This window comes from Astyanax mexicanus, chromosome 14 (genome assembly GCF_023375975.1).
Source record: "Astyanax mexicanus isolate ESR-SI-001 chromosome 14, AstMex3_surface, whole genome shotgun sequence".
NCBI lineage: Eukaryota > Metazoa > Chordata > Actinopteri > Characiformes > Acestrorhamphidae > Astyanax > Astyanax mexicanus.
In genome coordinates this window covers 48,086,395-48,104,017 of record NC_064421.1, presented here as the reverse complement: position 1 = coordinate 48,104,017, position 17,623 = coordinate 48,086,395, and the positions used below count along the sequence as shown (strand labels likewise).

The window sequence follows — 17,623 nt, the reverse complement described above, 5'->3', positions numbered from 1 at the left end:
CAGATCAGTTTATTGGATATTTATTGGTATAAATTGCAGTCATATACACTATTTCCAAAGCAATTAATAATAAAAGTAAACAGATATTATAAAATAATAAAAACATTAATAGATAAATAAATAAACATGCTGATTAGAGAGAAAAATAATAGTAATATTAAAAGGTTGAGCGATCAGTAAAGGAAGTAAGCAAAAATAGTCACAAAAGCAATTTTTTTTTTATTTAGCAATTAAATGAATATAAGTTAAAGATATACAAGATGTAAGATATCAATAATCAGTATCAATATAATAGTAGTAGTGGTCATTAGTAATGATTGATGGATGGTCTCTCTCTCTCTCTCTCTCTCTCTCTCTTTCTCTCTCAGATCTGTTCAGCTGTATTATGATAGGATTAAGGATCACATGACCTAGCTCGAGCCCTGCTGCCCCTCCCCTCCACCGGAGCTCCGCTCAGACCGACAGCGCGCGCGGGGACAGCGGAGCGGCCAGAGCGCGTGCCTTTATTCTTTAACTTTATTCTTTATACTTTACTTTATACTTTTCTCTACTGATTCTCACGGAATAACAAATCATATTCCAGAAATTTCTCCACACAGATGGACAGAAACAGAGATCAGTAACTGATCAGTATCTGTTTTACACCGCTTTAATCTTCTCGCGGATTTATATCGGGATATGGCGGCGGCGCGCGCCGGAGATCTGATGATGGATAAATGTGGAGATCTGGACTCGGTTAAGGATCTGGATGCTGATGATCTTCTGGAGCTGAATCAGTTCGACGGGCTTCCCTTCTCCTCCCGATATTATAAACTACTGAGAGAGAGGAAAACCCTGCCGGTCTGGGGAGCAAAGCACGAGTTCATAGAGGCGATAATCAATAATCAGATTATTATTATCAGCGGATCCGCTAAAACTGGACAAAGCACTCAGGTAATGATCTACTTTTATTTAAATGGGATTTTTCAATCTTAGTTCTGTATATTTTTTGAATCAATGAAATGAGTTAATCGCTGTAAATAATAAATATATTTAAAGGACAAAGTTTCTCAGGGTGTTTTTCAGTGCAAAGAAACATTTAACGTTATTTACAATGGTGGTGATAAGAACACAATAAAAGCTAAAACCAAATAAATATTTATCTAACTAAACTGAATTAAGTAAAACGACCATGGTCAAATCTCTTCAGTGTTCATATTTTTATAATTATTAATGGTAAAACAGTGAAAGTTTTGAATACAACTTCATTCAACTTGGGTTTTACTTTGCCTGAATGCACCATTCTAAATGCATTTACTTTAATCTTACAAAAAATATATGTAAACAGTCTTACTTTCTTATTTTAAACCTATATAAAATATCCCTTTCAAACTAAATTTTCCCAATATATTGTATGTTTTTTTTTGGTAAGATTTCGTGGAGTGCCACATGGTTCCATTGTACACACTAAGAAAAATAATTACAGATCTTTATTAAAAGATTATAAAGCTGGTTACTGGGGCTGTGCATAAAATTGAGGTATAAAAAGTCTATTTTTGCACCCATGTTTTTGAACCAGCATAGATTATAAAGATTATAAACATTATCATCATGTGAATATGTGTCAAGAACTTGATGATCCAAAATGGTCTGGAATTCAAATGAAAAATATATAATATACATAGAAATATACAAATCAGCACTTTCTGAGGTACAATTATGAAAAGTGTAGCTTTGAGTACAAGAAAGAACTTACTGTATGTGGTACTTCTGTTTTTTTAGTGTGTATGGTCTATACAATACATAAATTATGAGAGTAATGTTTTAAAAAGTTGCACAAGTGAAGTAGTGTGGGGTAGAAGTCTTTAAATTTACAGTAGCAGGAAAAAGTATGTCAACCCTTTGGGATTACTTGGATTTCTGCATAAATTGGTCATTAAACTGTTTTGGGTCGTTGTCCTGTTGCGTCATCCATCATTAGTTGAGCTTCATTTGGCGGACAGATGGTATTAAGTTTTCCTCTGATGCTAACATGTTGTGTTCAATTAAACCATGCAAACATATAACATATATTTTTGTGTGGTATTAGTTTAAGCAGACTGTATTTGTCTATTGTTGACTCAAAACACATTTAATGACCAATTTATGCAGAAATCCAAGTATAATCTTAAAGAGTTCACATACTTTTTCTTGCACCTGTATTAGAAGTATTAGAATTTTAGATTATTTAGTGTTTTCTTGTTTTTTTGGGGTCCATGTGATCACTTTTTTTTACTCTTATTTAATGTGTTGTTTATTTAAGTTGCTGCAGCACATGACAGACTGAATGCTGTGCACTGCAGCTCGTCTAGACTGAAGAATGTTGGGTTGTTTGTTGGACTCTGGGTTTATGTGTGTGTTTTTATTACTCTACAGATTCCTCAGTGGTGTGCGGAGTTCTGTCTGTCGGTTCAGTACCAGAACGGGATGGTGGTGTGCACTCAGATCCACCGACAGAGCACCGTGGACCTGGCCCTGAGAGTGGCCGACGAGATGGACGTGAACATCGGTCACGAGGTGGGATACAACGTCCCTCTTCAGACCTGCTGCTCTACCGACACTGTTCTGAGGTACTTTTAACCCTGGTGAAAAAAAAATACATGTACTTAAATGTATTTAAAACATAGTGGGAAATGTCTAAGTATGCTGTAAATATACTATTCGATTTATGTACTTACTTAAAAATATATATTAAAAAAGGACATTAATATTATGCTTTCATCAAATGTTTGAAAGTTAACGTACGATAAAGTACGATATAGTATATTTAAAAAATATAAATTAAGTTTATATAATTCAATATACTTCTAAAATACTTGTTTCCAAATATACTTTTGTACATTTTTAGCAAAGTGTGTTAAAAAACAACTGTTACAATAATTCACTTAAATTACAATGTATCATGTTTTTTTTTTACTTTTTAGAAAGTTTCAATTCAATTACTACTACTAATTAACAAAAATAAGTAAAATTGTATAGTACAGTATATTAAAATATATTTTTATACCCAACGAAGTTTAAAAATATACTAGAATTGTCTTACTTACAAAAGACAGGAACAAGAAGCATGTATATTTGTACTTTAATTTAAAAATATAGATCACATATATTTTATATTAGCATCAATTCTTAGTACATTTCTAATATACCCGGTGTGTAATAAATAGTGATACAGTTAGTAACAGTTAGTAATAGTAATCATTACTCATTAAATGTATTACAATTTTACTGTAAGCATATTTATTAAAATATGGGGTTATATTAAACATACATGAAGTAGTATGTTTAAATATATATATATATATACTGTAGTTCCATTTTAGTACAGTTAAGAACACTTAGCACTTTTTAAGTAAGACTTTTGTACTGTTTTTATACAATTAAAGTATAATAAGTACGAAAAAAAGTTGTTTCACTTTAAATATACTTTAAATGTACTATATTATGATTAATAATAATGCTGAGTATACATTTTTTCTACTTTTTTCACTAGAGAAGTGTTACTTTAAGTTTAAATGACCTTTTTTAGGTCTATTTAATATTTATACTCCAGCGCACACCACAGTTCACTCGAATTGTTCACTTTAAACACACTTCTCCATCCAACATCCAACAAAACACTTTTCCCTCCTGTGTTCTCCAGCGTCCCCCTCCCCCGCCGTGCACACGTCCTTTCACAGACGCCTGTCCCACTAAAAAAAGCTAACAATAGGCGCTGAGGCCTGGTTTTGGGGTCCCTCTCAGCAGCTGCCACGCACCCACACAGCCCATATGCTCCTCAGGAGCTTCAGAACCTCCATGAGTCAGTCTGGAGCACAAAGACAAGAGACAAGAGGTGATCAGAACAGCTGAGAGGAGCAGAGCCTAATGAAAACACTGACCTCCATAATAACCTGAGTAAATTACCATCAGAGAATCGCTGTCTGCTTTCATTAAGCTCACACTGATGTGGAGTATTCAGTAGGACCAGTGCAGTGAGTCTGATTTAATGTTAGATCCAGCAGCGCTGAGGGTTTTAATCAGACAACGGCTGTGTTTTTAATGCATGTTTTGCTGTTTTTTTGCCCAAAGCAAACTTGAAGAGTTAAAATTAAATGGGATAAGGGGTGGAACATGGACAAAATATTATATTATATAAGGATTTTATAATAAAAAGGCATTGAAAAGGTATTGAATCCTTATTGAATCTGAAAATATGGCCTTAATCCATCTCCCAAAGATCTTTAAAAAAACACACACAGACACACACATACAAAAAAAATACAATTTTGATTTAATTCTCTTACAGTTTACACTGCATTTAGAAAAAATTGCAATTTCCATTTGATATCGTCGCTGTCCAATAAAAACACTCATCTCCAAAACAGCAACTTTACAAGAGAAAGAAGAAACCTTGTAAACTTTCAATGGAAGTCAATGTAAAAAAGAGTTTATTTCAGGTCATTTTGAATTTAAATTTTGAGTTTTCATTGGTCCGTTCATCAAGAAATATTGGCACAGTGTGAGGGACAGTTTGTCTTTCTTTTCAAATTATGTAGTAAAAGTAAAAATCAACAAAAAAATGCAGGTTAACTTGCATACTGCTTTAACGAAAGACTGAACTAAACCAAAAATACATGAATACAATTAATACATAAAATATTCATGCTTCTAAGAGTTGCTAATTTCCGGTACATTCCTTACTTGTTTTAACTAGTAAAGATGGTACAGTTGACATGGTAAAACTGCAGCAAATTAGATAACCCCCAAAAAATTGCATTGGAGCCTATTTTCAATGCTATTTAAACTTACTACTGAATAGTATGAGTGGTAGAAAGAAGTCTTTGAAAGTCTAAATTTGATTTATTTTTAATTTAATTTGATAGTATTAAGGAAACTGACACATGACACGATGAATTATCAACACATCTTAGAATGAATAAAAATAAAATATATATATTAACTTACAGAATGAGTCAACATCCTTCCAGACGTCTTCTGTCCATTTGTAGAACTGATGTCATATTGAATTGCTGCACTTTGTCAGGCACTTTGGGTTAATGTCCATGATGTCCATGGTGATCAGACAGCGCAAGGTGAATACCGGTAAACAGCAGCAACAAGGAGAAAATTTACCAAAGTAGATAAACAGTCCAGAGATCAAAACACGGAAAGGCAGAATTAAAAAGCAGGTAAAAATCAAGGTCGGTAAAAAAAAATGAAAGAATAACACATGCAATGGGAAAATCGTGTTGTATGAGGATAAACAGTCAATACTCAGCAAAGAACAGTAAATAGGGCCTAACACAGGTGTTTAAAACTCAGGTGATCTGCTTCCTGGAGGTATTGTGTTCTACTCGCAAACACAAATGTACGTACACAATGTGTATTCTGTTTTAAATAAAAATTACTATTTTAACTTTTATACCGTTTACAATAACTGTATATATATTTCCATTGGTTTCATTGGTCCAGATACTGCACTGATGACCTCTTGCTTCGTGAGATGATGTCGGATCCTCTGCTGGAGCAGTACGGCGTGGTGGTAATAGATCAGGCTCAGGAGCGCACCGTCAGTACCGACCTCCTGCTGGGTTTACTGAAAGACGTGCTCCTCTCACGTCCTGAGCTCCGACTGGTCGTCCTCACTGCTCCTCACTCCTCCCACAAACTCCTCCACCACTACGGAGGCATTCCCCTGATCCGGCTGGATGCAGGACGTCCCTCTGAGGTGGTTTACGGGACAGAGAGGGGAGGTGTGAAGGATTACCTGTGTTCTACACTCCGCCTGGCCATGGAGATCCACCAGACTCAGAGTCCTGGAGATATTGTGGCGTTTCTCGCCACTGAACAGGTAAGAAAAGAGTTTTTAAAGCTGCTGCGAATCTGAAATAAAGATGAGTCTTCTTTTAAGATCATTAGTTCGAATCCCAGTCATGCAACTTTCCATCAGCTGCCAGAGCCCTGAGAGAGCACAGTTCTTCTTGCTCTCTCTGGGTGGGTACAGTACAGTAGATGGTGCTCTTCTTTCCCCTCATCACTCCTAGGGTGATGTGGATCAACACAAGGCTGCATCTGTGAGCTGATGTATCAGAACCGAGTCGCTGCGCTTTCCTCCGAGCGTTAGCGCTGTGATGCTACTTGGAAATGCTACAGCATCAGAGTTCACATGTATTGGAGGAGGCGTGCACTAGTCTTTTTAACCCTTCTGGTATCTTCTATGAAATTATAACTCAATATTAAAAAAGTATTAAAAAAGATATTCCTTCTGGAATGAGCATTTAAACTTCTAGAAGAAGCTACTTTTAGTTTAGAAAGCAGAGATGTAAAGCATGACTAAAAAAAGACTGATCAAAAAATAATCAACAGATTAGTGAACTACCAAAATGATAGGGCTGCAACTAATGACTATTTTGGTAGTTGACTAATCTGATGATAATTTATTCGATTAGTCGAGTAGTCAATGATTGTTTCTGCTGTGACCTCCATCTCTAAAAACAACAGAAAAAAAGCTAAACATGAGATTTAAAATTAGTCGATTAGTCGACCATGAAATTTGTAGTCGACAAATTTAAATAATCGACATTGTCGATTATATCGACTAATCGTTGCAGCCCTACAAAATGACTGTTAGTTGCAGCTCTATTCTGTACACAAGATGTTCTTATTCAAGCTCTATATTTAAACTAAATACTAACTATTTTATATCACCTTTCTTTTAAGGTGGTCCAGAGTTTGTTTTTCTAGCCTCTCTGGATCCTGCAGTGCACTGAAGGTTGCTGCCTCTTCCTAAATACCATCGATCTTTTGAGAAAGCTACACAGAAATGTGAATGGCCCCGTTTCCATGGTAATAGGAAAAAAAGTCTTTCTCTTCTCTTTCTCCAAGGAAATTGAATGCGCTCATGCCATCCTGCGGAGAGAAGGGGCCGGTCTGTCCTCATCATTAGGTGAGCTGGTGCCGGTGTCCCTGTGTCCACAGCAAGGAGACAGCGTCCCTGCGTCCACAGAGGAGGACAGCAGGTCCAGGAAGGTGTTCCTCACCTGCGGCCCCACTGAAGACCTGTTCTGGGCCATGCACAGCATTCGCTTCATCATCGACGCTGGAGTACAGAAGAGATATGTATGTGTTTCTGTTTATTTCTTGATTTAATTGTTAATTTAATGCTGTTTTCTGATTAATTTTGTAGAGATATCTTGAGCATCTTTATTTAGTTCATATTTGGTTTGTGTTAGAGGCTGAATCTTAAGTATTTAAAACAAATATGCAATGTTTTGCAGGTGTACAACCCCCGAATCAGAGCCAACTCCATTGTGATCCGACCAATCAGTAAAAGCCAAGCTGAGGGTCGCAAACAGCTGATTGGACCAACAGGTAGGTTCTCTCCTAGAAACATGGCAGTGTTGTGCCGAATTCAGCACCCCCGCCAGGAAAAGCACCCCCTCTCAAGAGCGTGCTCTATGTCGCTATGTATGTAACCGTGCACAGCAAAGAGTCGAATTTAACACTGTCCTAGATAACATATGGCCCGACTCACTATAGTGTTAAAATAACTCACAATAACCACAAGAGTTAATATTGTAGAGTTAATTCAACGCTGTATAAAGTCATATATTAACTCTATGTAACTCTTATCAGTGTTAATACATTTTACCCCACTGGGTAAAATAACTTGAATTTATTTTTATATATTTTCTGAACTTCATCTGCAACTACATATATGTGAGTTATACCACAGAATAAATTATGTATAAGACACACACATTATCTTCATGTATCTTTTATCAAGAAAACGCACTCCAAAGAGAGGCTGCTTTTCATGGCGGGGTAATAAATTTGGCACAATACCAGCAATCCCACTGAGTAGCCCAGTGAGTAATGAGGCAAGGGTGCTCGGGCACGGATTGTTTAAACACAGCGTGAGTGCAGGTCAGGTCAAGGCAGGAGTAAGTTTATCAGCAGTCTGTCCCGTCTGTTTGTTGTAGTGTTTCTGTAACCAGATTTGTGTGTTGTCTGCAGGGAAGTGTTTTTGTTTGTATCCGGAGGCCACGCCCCTTCCTGCTGAGAGTGTTCCTCACATTCTGGAGTCTAACATCACGTCCACGGTGCTGTTCCTGAAGAGGATGGAGATCGCTGGGCTGGGCAACTGTGAATTCATTGACAGACCAGGTGAGGCCCCACACATACATCTATCTATAAAACTGTTTAATTGGCATCATGTTCTCCTCCTCCACCAGTCTTACACACTGCTTTTGGATAACTTTATGCTGCTTTACTCCTGGTGCAAAAATTCAAGCAGTTCAGTTTGGTGGTTTGATGGTTTGTGATCATCCATCTTCCTCTTGATTATATTCCAGAGGTTTTCAATTTGCTAAAATCAAAGAAACTCATCATTTTTAAGTGATCTCTTATTTTTTCCCAGAGCTGTATTTAATTAAACCAATGATTTATGAAGGAAAATCATGAAAATGATCATGGGTGCCCAAACTTGCATTACATTTGTATTCTCCGTTAAGGAAACAGATACACTCATCACTCTAATCAGGGTTTACCTATTCCTTATAAACGCTCGTCTAGCAGAGGGGAAAACACTTTTAGCCTGTCAGCATGTCAGGCATTAGTGTGGAGTATACCTCACCCAGGTCACGCCGCTCCTGTCTGACGGGCTTCAGCAGGTATAAGCTGCTCCTTCTGCTGGCAGAGCGCTGGCCGGGTCAGCCAGGTTCCCTTTGGCCCACAGATCTGCCACAGATGGCGGCCGTGTCGCTGTGCCTCTGTGCCGCCGTGCCGTGCTCCGGCTGCATTAGTGGGTGGTGAGCCGTGCTTTAGCTGAGCCGACAGCCTCTAACTGGGCTCTTTGTTCCAGAGATGACCTGCTTCTGGTGGCCTGCGGACCCAGAAACCATCCAGAGCAAAGCACTTCATTAGCAGAACATTAACAGTGCTGTTCAGGAGGGCAGTAATGCAGTAATTATGGACTGGAGGAGAAGCTATTGTTAAAATCCCACAGTGGCTGAAACATAAACGTAGTCAGGTGCATTACTGCGTCTACGTGCCATTTCTATCCCCAGGAAATTGCATGTATAAATGTGCAGACAAAATACTGTAACTTTAAAATACTGTTTATTATTACTAAGCATATTGTCTTGTACATTGACCTAATTGCAAAAATAAGATATGCATTAAAACATTAATAAAAACTAGAAACAAAGAAAAACAAAAACTCGTCATCGCTGTCCAATGAAAAACACTGATCTCCAAAACAGCAATTTTACAGGAGAGAGAAAAAACCCTATAAACTTTCAATGGAAGTCAATGTAAAAAGAGTTTATTTCAGTTAATTCTGAAGAGTTTCTATTTTTCCGTTCATCAAGAAACTTTGGCACAGTGTAAGAGACAGTTTGTCTGTTCAAATTATGTAGTAAACTAAAAATCCACAAAAATGGAGATACTTGTTTTTCACTGGGCAGCGACATTAAATGTCGGTAAACAGCTGGAAACTTTACTTGCTGTATTTATTAAAACTATACACAACATTTTAATGCTTTTAAAAAAAATGGTATCAAACTAGAAATTACATTGAACACCTGGAAGCCCAGCAGACACTATTTTGCTTTAACCCTTTCAGACCTGAATTATCTCTGGTAATGGAAAACATTTAAAAATGCTGTTTTTTGTCTGTAATGCACAAAAAGGATAACTAAAGTTCTACCATCAAATCTATAGAGCTAATGAATCCAATAAACTAAAATATTTAATAGTTTTTTTTGTTTTTAATTTTCATTGCATTGGAAGCCTGTGTGTAATATTTCATGTTGACCTTTTCTTAAACCATCGCTAAACACAGAACAGAAAAAACATGATTTAAAAAGTGTTCTAAATCACATTAAATAAGTAACAATGATCTGTGACTTTGCCCCAATGGCTCTAGTCCTACTATATTAAAATACAGTACTGTACTACGTTTAAAAATAAAGAAAACACAATTTGTCCATTGTAATGGATGCAGGGTCTGAAGGGTTAATTTCGCAGGGGAATTTAACAGTTTTACAGTGTGAGAGCGTTTTTCCAGCAGCGGGAGTAAAATATCATCTTGGCCTGCTGTGTTGTGTTTGGTAATAAATCAATTGTTTAAGGATTTGTTCAGGATTAAAGGGATTAAAGCGATACTTTAAAGAATGTTTTTATTCATTAATTTTCTTTTCTCACCTATTTAAAGATCCCGAGGGCCTCATGCAGGCTTTAGAGGAGCTGGACTACCTGGCGGCTCTGGATGACGATGGTAATCTCTCAGAGATTGGAATAATAATGTCTGAATTCCCTCTGGAGCCACAGATGGCTAAGACTCTGCTGGCTTCCTGCGAGTTCGACTGCGTCAATGAGGTGCTGACCATTGTCTCCATGCTAACAGGTAATTATAGCCATTCTACTGTTGATTAGAGATGCACAATTCTATGTTACACAGATATTTAATATCTGATCTACAGAAGAGCATTGAATTTAAGCTAAGGTGCAAATAAATGAACTGAATAAATGAACATCAGTCAGTAGCAGATGCTGTAAATACTGTATATATCTCTTCCAACCATTTTTTTATAGTTTGATGCACCTTTTTTCACCTAAAAAGGATAAACAAATTAAACATATAGAAGACTCATGGTCACTCATATGCCAGAGGTTATTTTAAGGAAACCTGAATATGTCTTAAAGAATAACTGCACTTTAAAAAGTCATGTTTTACATTAATAGCGGAAATATGTTATTCTGTAATAATAAAATATAAAGCAGGCCTGCCTACAATACATAAAATGAGATGCAAATATTGAATATATTTCAAGTTAAGTCCAATTAAAATAAGATCGTTCAATTTCTTTTTTTAATTCTTATTAATACAGCCTTGGGTACTTGTATTATGAAGACCAAAATGGCTAATTGGCGATGCTAATTGTTTTCTGAGCTGAATTAATTGTTGCATGTGCTGAGTTTGGTGGGTAGATTCTGTGGTTTGATATAAAATGTGGATTATGAGGACAATATCCTGTGCAGTCTGTATTTAATGGGGGTAACATGCATATACCCCATTAGACACAATTCTTATTAATGCAGTGATAAATGTGTTGCAGGGAGATGACGTAATGTGTAATATATGGAATAATTTATTTGAATAGTCTGTGTGCTATTCTGACAGATAAATATATATATATATATCATAATTATTATTTATCATATTACAGTCATTTTCTAGTATAAATAACTTGTATTGTAACAAAATTCATTGTTCAAACATAAATTGCATGACAAGAAAGTATTAGCTTTTGTTAGAATTAGAGTTAGAATAGAGTTCATATTTAAACAGGATGTTGCCTTAAGGATTAATAAATGATATATTGCGCACCTCCTGACTTCTGTATGTTTTTTTTTTTTCCTCCTCAGCTCCGAACTGTTTCCTGGCTCCTCCTGTGGAGTTTAAACAGGAGGCTTTGGAGAGCCATCAGAGCTTCTATCACCCTGAGGGGGACCATTTTACCCTCATCAACGTCTACAACGCTTACAAACAAAGCCAGTACAGCTCATGTGAGTCACGAAAGAACAATGAGAACAATGAGAACAATGCAGACCAATAGAAAGTCGTTATACAAACAGTGCAGGATATTTATATAGGCATTAAAATCAATATCATGACACTCTGATTCTGGATCTGGATTGACTTCTGTTACCAATTTTGATAAAATTCTTATATTTTTTTATATCTCTGTTAGGGGTGTGCCAAATCATATCGTATGCAGAAATAACATTACATTTTCAGTTTGGCGCCAAGTGGTCCAGCGGTCTAAAGCACTGCCACTATGAGCAGGAGGTCACAGGTTTGAACCCCCGCTCATGCAGCTTTAGCATCAAGCTGCCGGCGCTCAGAGGGAGCACAATTGGCCCTGCTCCCTCCGGGTGGGTACAGTAGATGGCGCTCTCTACCCACATCACTCCTAGGGTGATGTCTGCAGCACAGGGCGTCTGTGAGCTGATGTATCAGAACCGAGTCGCTGCGCTTTCCTCCGAGCGTTAGCGCTGTGATGCTGCTCGGTAATACTACAGCATCAGCAGCAGCTCGAAAAGAAGCGGTGGCTGACTTCACATGTATCAGAGGAAGCATGTGTTAGTCTTCACCCTCCTGGTGTGTTGGGGCATCACTAGTGATAGGGAGGGGGAGTCCTAGTGAGAGTGGGCTGGGTAATTGGCCGTGTAAATTGGGGAGAAGTAGTATTGTCATCCTGAAAATACCATGAAATATCGTGATATTATTTTAAGGCTATATCGCCCACCTCTACTAACCACTTGATTTTTCCTGTAGATTCCAACACAGAGCGATGGTGTGATGATCATTTTCTGAGCCTGACTGCTTTAGAAACAGCTGATGCAGTTCGAGCAGAGCTGATTGAGATCCTGAAACGGATAGAGCTTCCGGTATCATCCCCTGCTTTTGGCTCCAAGACCAATACACTGGATATTAAACGAGCTTTACTGGCTGGATTCTTCATGCAGGTACGGAAACTTCAGCAGGAGTTTCAGCAACACTGCAGTACTTGCTTTGTTGGGTTTTCTATGAAGCACTATTTTATTTTTCTGTGGTATTCTTCATTTATCATCTTCCAGTATCCAGTTTCATCCCAAGCTTTGCATAACAATGTTTAAAAACAATATCCTGCATTCCATAACCAAAATATGAGCAGACTAAAATCCTATCTGGACAGGATTAGTGTCTCAGGGGGTTCTGGGGTAATTTTCTCTCTCTTTTATGTTTTTTTTTATCCTCTGTGATTTTATTCCCGTCCAGAACAACCATGTCCGTGTTTTTCTCAGACGTCCTCTGAGAAAATTACAGGCTGAATTATCTACTGTTTTTCTCTGAACTCCGTGCTCCTCCGGTAATTTTAGTCCCGTCCGGACGCACATCTCTGAGTTTCGTCTCATTTAATAAAATAATAAAATTGCTATTTGTCCGGTTTCCATGGAGATCCACGTTAAAAACACAGCAGTGAGTGGAAATGGAGAAGCTATATATATATATATATATAACTCTTTGTAACTTGTCATATACAGTGGTGTGAAAAAGTTTGGGCACCTCTGATAATTTTCCTTGATGATATTTAACTGAAATTGCTGATCCCAACAACCAATGATTTAAAAAGGAAAATCATGAACATCATGCCATATAATAATGTTCACTATACATAAGTTAACATTTTATTACTGTAGTAAACCAGTTTGTATTTGTCGATCAGAAGTAAGTACTAAGTGCTGTCTGTTCTCCTGTGCGTTGTTGCAGGTGGCGCGAGATATCGATGGAACAGGGAATTATTTCATGCTTACTCACAAACACGTGGCTCAGATCCACCCTCTGTCCGGATATGGATCAGAACCTCCCAAGAAGAAACTTCCAGAGTGGGTTCTTTACCATGAGCACATGCTGTCTGAGAACAACTGCATTCGAACAGTCACTGAGATTTCAGCACATGAGTAAGTTCACTTTTTAAGCTTCGGTCTTGGCATATTTAGCCGGGCAGTTATTAAAAGAAATAGTGTTTTAGTACATAATATATCCAGTATACTATATTTCTGAACTTACAGTTGAATAACACAAACAGTGTTAAGTAATGATAGCTCTAAATTATTTAACTTAAGATCTTTAAGCGATCTATAGGTAATTTTATTTTGTATTTTGTTTATTGTTGATTTACAATTGGCTTTTTAATATCACGATATTTCATGGTATTTTCGTGATACTCTTGTTGATAAGACAAAACACTGTATACATTTTTTTTTCAACAATACACTACTGCAATAAAATAAAAATGACATTTTATTATTGCATGCAATATGATAACTATAGATTTAAAAAATATATAATAATTGTATCAGATTTGAAACAGAAGCCAATGATCCAGAATGTCTAGAATGATACTAATAATAATGCACTCCAAATATCTCAACAGTCCGATATACTCACTGCTGAACGGCGAAAGTGCTAGCGCTTAGCATGGTTTCTATAAGCCAATGCTAATGCTGCTCCAGCAGAGCTAGCCAGGGTTAGCAGCAGGCTACAGGCTGATAGTACTCACCTCTTAATGGTGAAAGAGCTAGCGCCTAGCGGTGCTGTGGTTAGCGGCTAATGCTAATACTGCTCCAGCCTTAGTGCTGGAGAAACTGAAAACTCACCCTTATAACGCTGTATTTCAGCGGAGAGGTTTTACTGCTCCTTAATACCTGACTGGTACAATTCATACATAAGGAGCACCGGATTATAAGAAACACTGATGATTTTTGTGATTAATTAAGGGATTTTAAGTGCATCTTATAGTGCGAAAAATACGGTACTGGTATTTATTTAAATATAATATTGGCATTTAAATCACTATTTTTAATTTTCTAGGAAATACAGGAAGAGGTCAAATTATCCTAAAAATAAAGCAGATGAAGTTGGACTGGAAAATATCAGAGAAATCATAAGAAGGAAGCCGTCATAATCCGTAATTCTGCATTAGCGTGTGCTAATGTGCTAATTGTATTGTTTTGGGGCTAAACAACATTTCCTAGAAACACCTTATTCCTAGACAGAGAAGCACTCAGAATAATCCACTCTAACTGCTGTTCTATTTCAGGTTTATTTGTTTTGTATGCCGCGTGGTTCCTTTTCTATTTCAGCACAGTTACTCCAGCGTGGTGTGGAGCATTAAGTGAGCGTTCTGTAGCGTCTGCAGCAGATTAGCGGGCAGTGCGCTTTGATACAGGGCAGATATGTAACATCCTGCTGCTGTACTGCTGCAGGAAAGAGGCTTAGGCTTGTGAATATCATCCTGCTTACACTGAGGCAGCTGGTATTACTGTGTGCACTCTCTGTGTTGTTACAAAAGTGGGTCAAAAAAGGGCTAAAAAAAGAAAATGTTGGTAAACTGGTGGGGAAAATCACATAATTGGGTTAAAAATCATATAAATAACATGATCCCAGTGATCAAGAATTATTTTGTGGGCTCCTGTAGATGTTTTACAGATTTTTTGCTTATATTTAGATCCATCTGGAATGAAATGTAACATTTGAAGGCTTTTTATAGCTAAAAGTCATTCAGTTCTAGTAGTTAAAAGTTAGAAGTCTTTTTTCATCTGTTGTGCAGCATAATTTAATGATTATGTGTTGATGCAAAAGTTGATGTTAAAGTTTTTATCATGTTAATTACAAAGTTGAATTGCATTACAATTCAATTTTAGTAAATTTTACTTATTTGAGCAAATATATATATATGTATATATTTTGTTTTATACTGAATAAACTCAAACCCTTACAGTGTAAACCCACAACACTAGAGGGAGCATGTGTTCTGTCACAGTAATAATAAGCCATGTAATGTACTATACTTTCAATTAATATACACTCAAATATAACTGTTAATGAAAAAAAAACTCATGTGTGAATTGATTTGAAGTCTGTACATTAAAAAATAAGTAAAAAAAAAAACAAAAAAAAAAAACAGGCGCTGGGTAAATTTTTTTTATCAATATCAACTGATAGCAAATCAGAGTGGCGCTGTCTGGCTGAAATCAACCTAAAAATGTTCCGCACAAATTGCATTTCCAAAAAAAATATATAAAAATACATAAATAATACTTACATTTGTTAATTAATTAAATAGATACAAAAATATAATGTAATTAGTAATAAACAATGCTTAATAATAAATTATACATATTCATATTGATCAATGATATTGATAGCAGTAAAGTTGATAAATTAATATAAAAAACAATAAATATATTCTTTAATAATGTACGTCCCCAGGATGTCCAAAAAAGTTACCTGGTCCGACGTTCAAATGTTTAACTGCATATTGATGTCCAATAGCGGACCTAGTTTGCACAGCGTGTAGAAGTGCAGAATTGGTGTTGGGCCGACGGACGCAATATAGACACGATCTGCACGTCTATAAGACGTCTAATGTTAAGTGGGTCTGTTATTCGCTAAGATTGATCGTTTTCAGGAAACACACCCCAGTTCTTTAAATAGTTCCGTTTTTTTTATGTTTTTGTTCTGTGTTCTTGTGTTATAAACAGATTTATCCAGATGGCTCCTCAGTATTTCTTCTACAACCTGCCGTCTAGTGAAAGTAAAGAGGTTCTGCAGCACATCCTGGATCACGGCTCGGCCGCACCGTGTAAAGGGAAGAGGAAGCCCCAGCCGCTGAGCTCCAGCCCCAGCCAGGAGCAGAGCTACGAACGCTGTGTTATTCAGTGACTTTTAACACGCCGGGAGATTTCTCTGTGAGAACTTCAACAAACAGGCTTAAATATCGCAGATTCCTGACTGCATAGGGCTGTATGGATTAAAGCCATTTTTATGGACGTTTTTATGGAAGAAGCAGCATCTGTAAGATGCACTGTTTTGGGATTATACTGTATATCGTCGCTGTCCACACTGTAAACCCGGATAAGCTGAATTTATTTTAAAAATTAGAGGAAACCGGTTGCCTTAAAAAAAAAGTAATGGGTAATGAAAACTTCAAGTTTTTACAACTAAAGCAGAAGTTAATTTAACTTTTTTGTCATTTTTGTTATACTGTAAGACCAGATAAGTTGAGTTTTATTAAAGTTCTTAAAGGTCACCTTCCGCGAAAATCCGATTTTTCTTGTTTTTTGTGGAATACAGTAGGTCTCTCCGAGTTGAATGTGTACACCTGCACATTAAACTGTTTTGCAGCCCCCATTGTCTGCAGGAGCTAAGCAAAGAAACCCCCCCTCCCCCCCTCCGAAAAACGGGTGAATTTTGAATTATCTTTCTGCCTACGTAGGCAGAAACTCACAGACCAGCCCACCTTGGCTCGAGAAACTCCCAGAGGCGGAGCTGAAGCGACGCAACATCACCGCTCATCAGTTAGGAGGTGGGAGGCAGTGAGCGGCAGAGCGGTGGAGGGGCGTCGCAGTGCTCCTAGCCAATCAGAGGAGAGATATTTGCATGCTGTTTGCATGTATGAATATTCATGAGCAAAGCTGGAATCCGGTCATTTTGGACACACCCCTAAAACAGTCCATTAAAAAAGAGCTATACAGAGACACCTGAGCACGTTTTTTTTACAAAAACGGCTCACATGTCATTCATTCATACTAGAGACCACAACTAGACATTTTAAAATGAAAGGAAAAACGACGGAAGGTGAGCTTTAAGGCAGCCGGTTTGCTTAAATGTTTTAAGTGATGGGGAATAAAAAATTGAGTTAGCATAACTTAAAACATCAAGTTATTACAACTAAAGGGGAAGTTGATTTATTTGTAAGGGAGCCCAGGGGGGGAATAACTACACACTGATGGTGAGTGTCGGAAACACAGAAACTGTTGGACACGCCCAGTATGCAAATAGATTGTGGCAGAAGCCAATAGAAAAGAAGCTGTTAATGGCAAAACAGACTAAACTCAGTTATTATAAGTTGGTTCAACTCAAAGATCTCAGTTTGAATAGTACAGTATATGTGCTCACAAATTCAGTTCAACTAACTCAAAAAATAGTTGAGTAATGTTTAGAAATATCCAATTTTATGTGAAGAAGATCTTAAATCATTTGAGTTCAAACAGGGCATGGGTTTACAGT

At 37.1% G+C, this 17,623-nt stretch overlaps 1 protein-coding gene across 1 annotated transcript; it reads left to right on the top strand.

Annotated features, from left to right (window-relative positions):
* Positions 1-448: 448 nt before the first annotated feature.
* On the top strand, positions 449-16,637 carry dhx32b (DEAH (Asp-Glu-Ala-His) box polypeptide 32b). Its single transcript, XM_022672559.2, has 11 exons — positions 449-933; positions 2,395-2,588; positions 5,473-5,851; positions 6,886-7,119; positions 7,278-7,371; positions 8,017-8,166; positions 10,217-10,408; positions 11,431-11,571; positions 12,344-12,534; positions 13,319-13,509; positions 16,096-16,637. Exons 1-11 carry the CDS (start codon positions 679-681, stop codon positions 16,274-16,276), a joined length of 2,202 nt encoding a protein of 733 aa, XP_022528280.1. The 5' UTR covers positions 449-678; the 3' UTR covers positions 16,277-16,637.
* Positions 16,638-17,623: the final 986 nt, after the last annotated feature.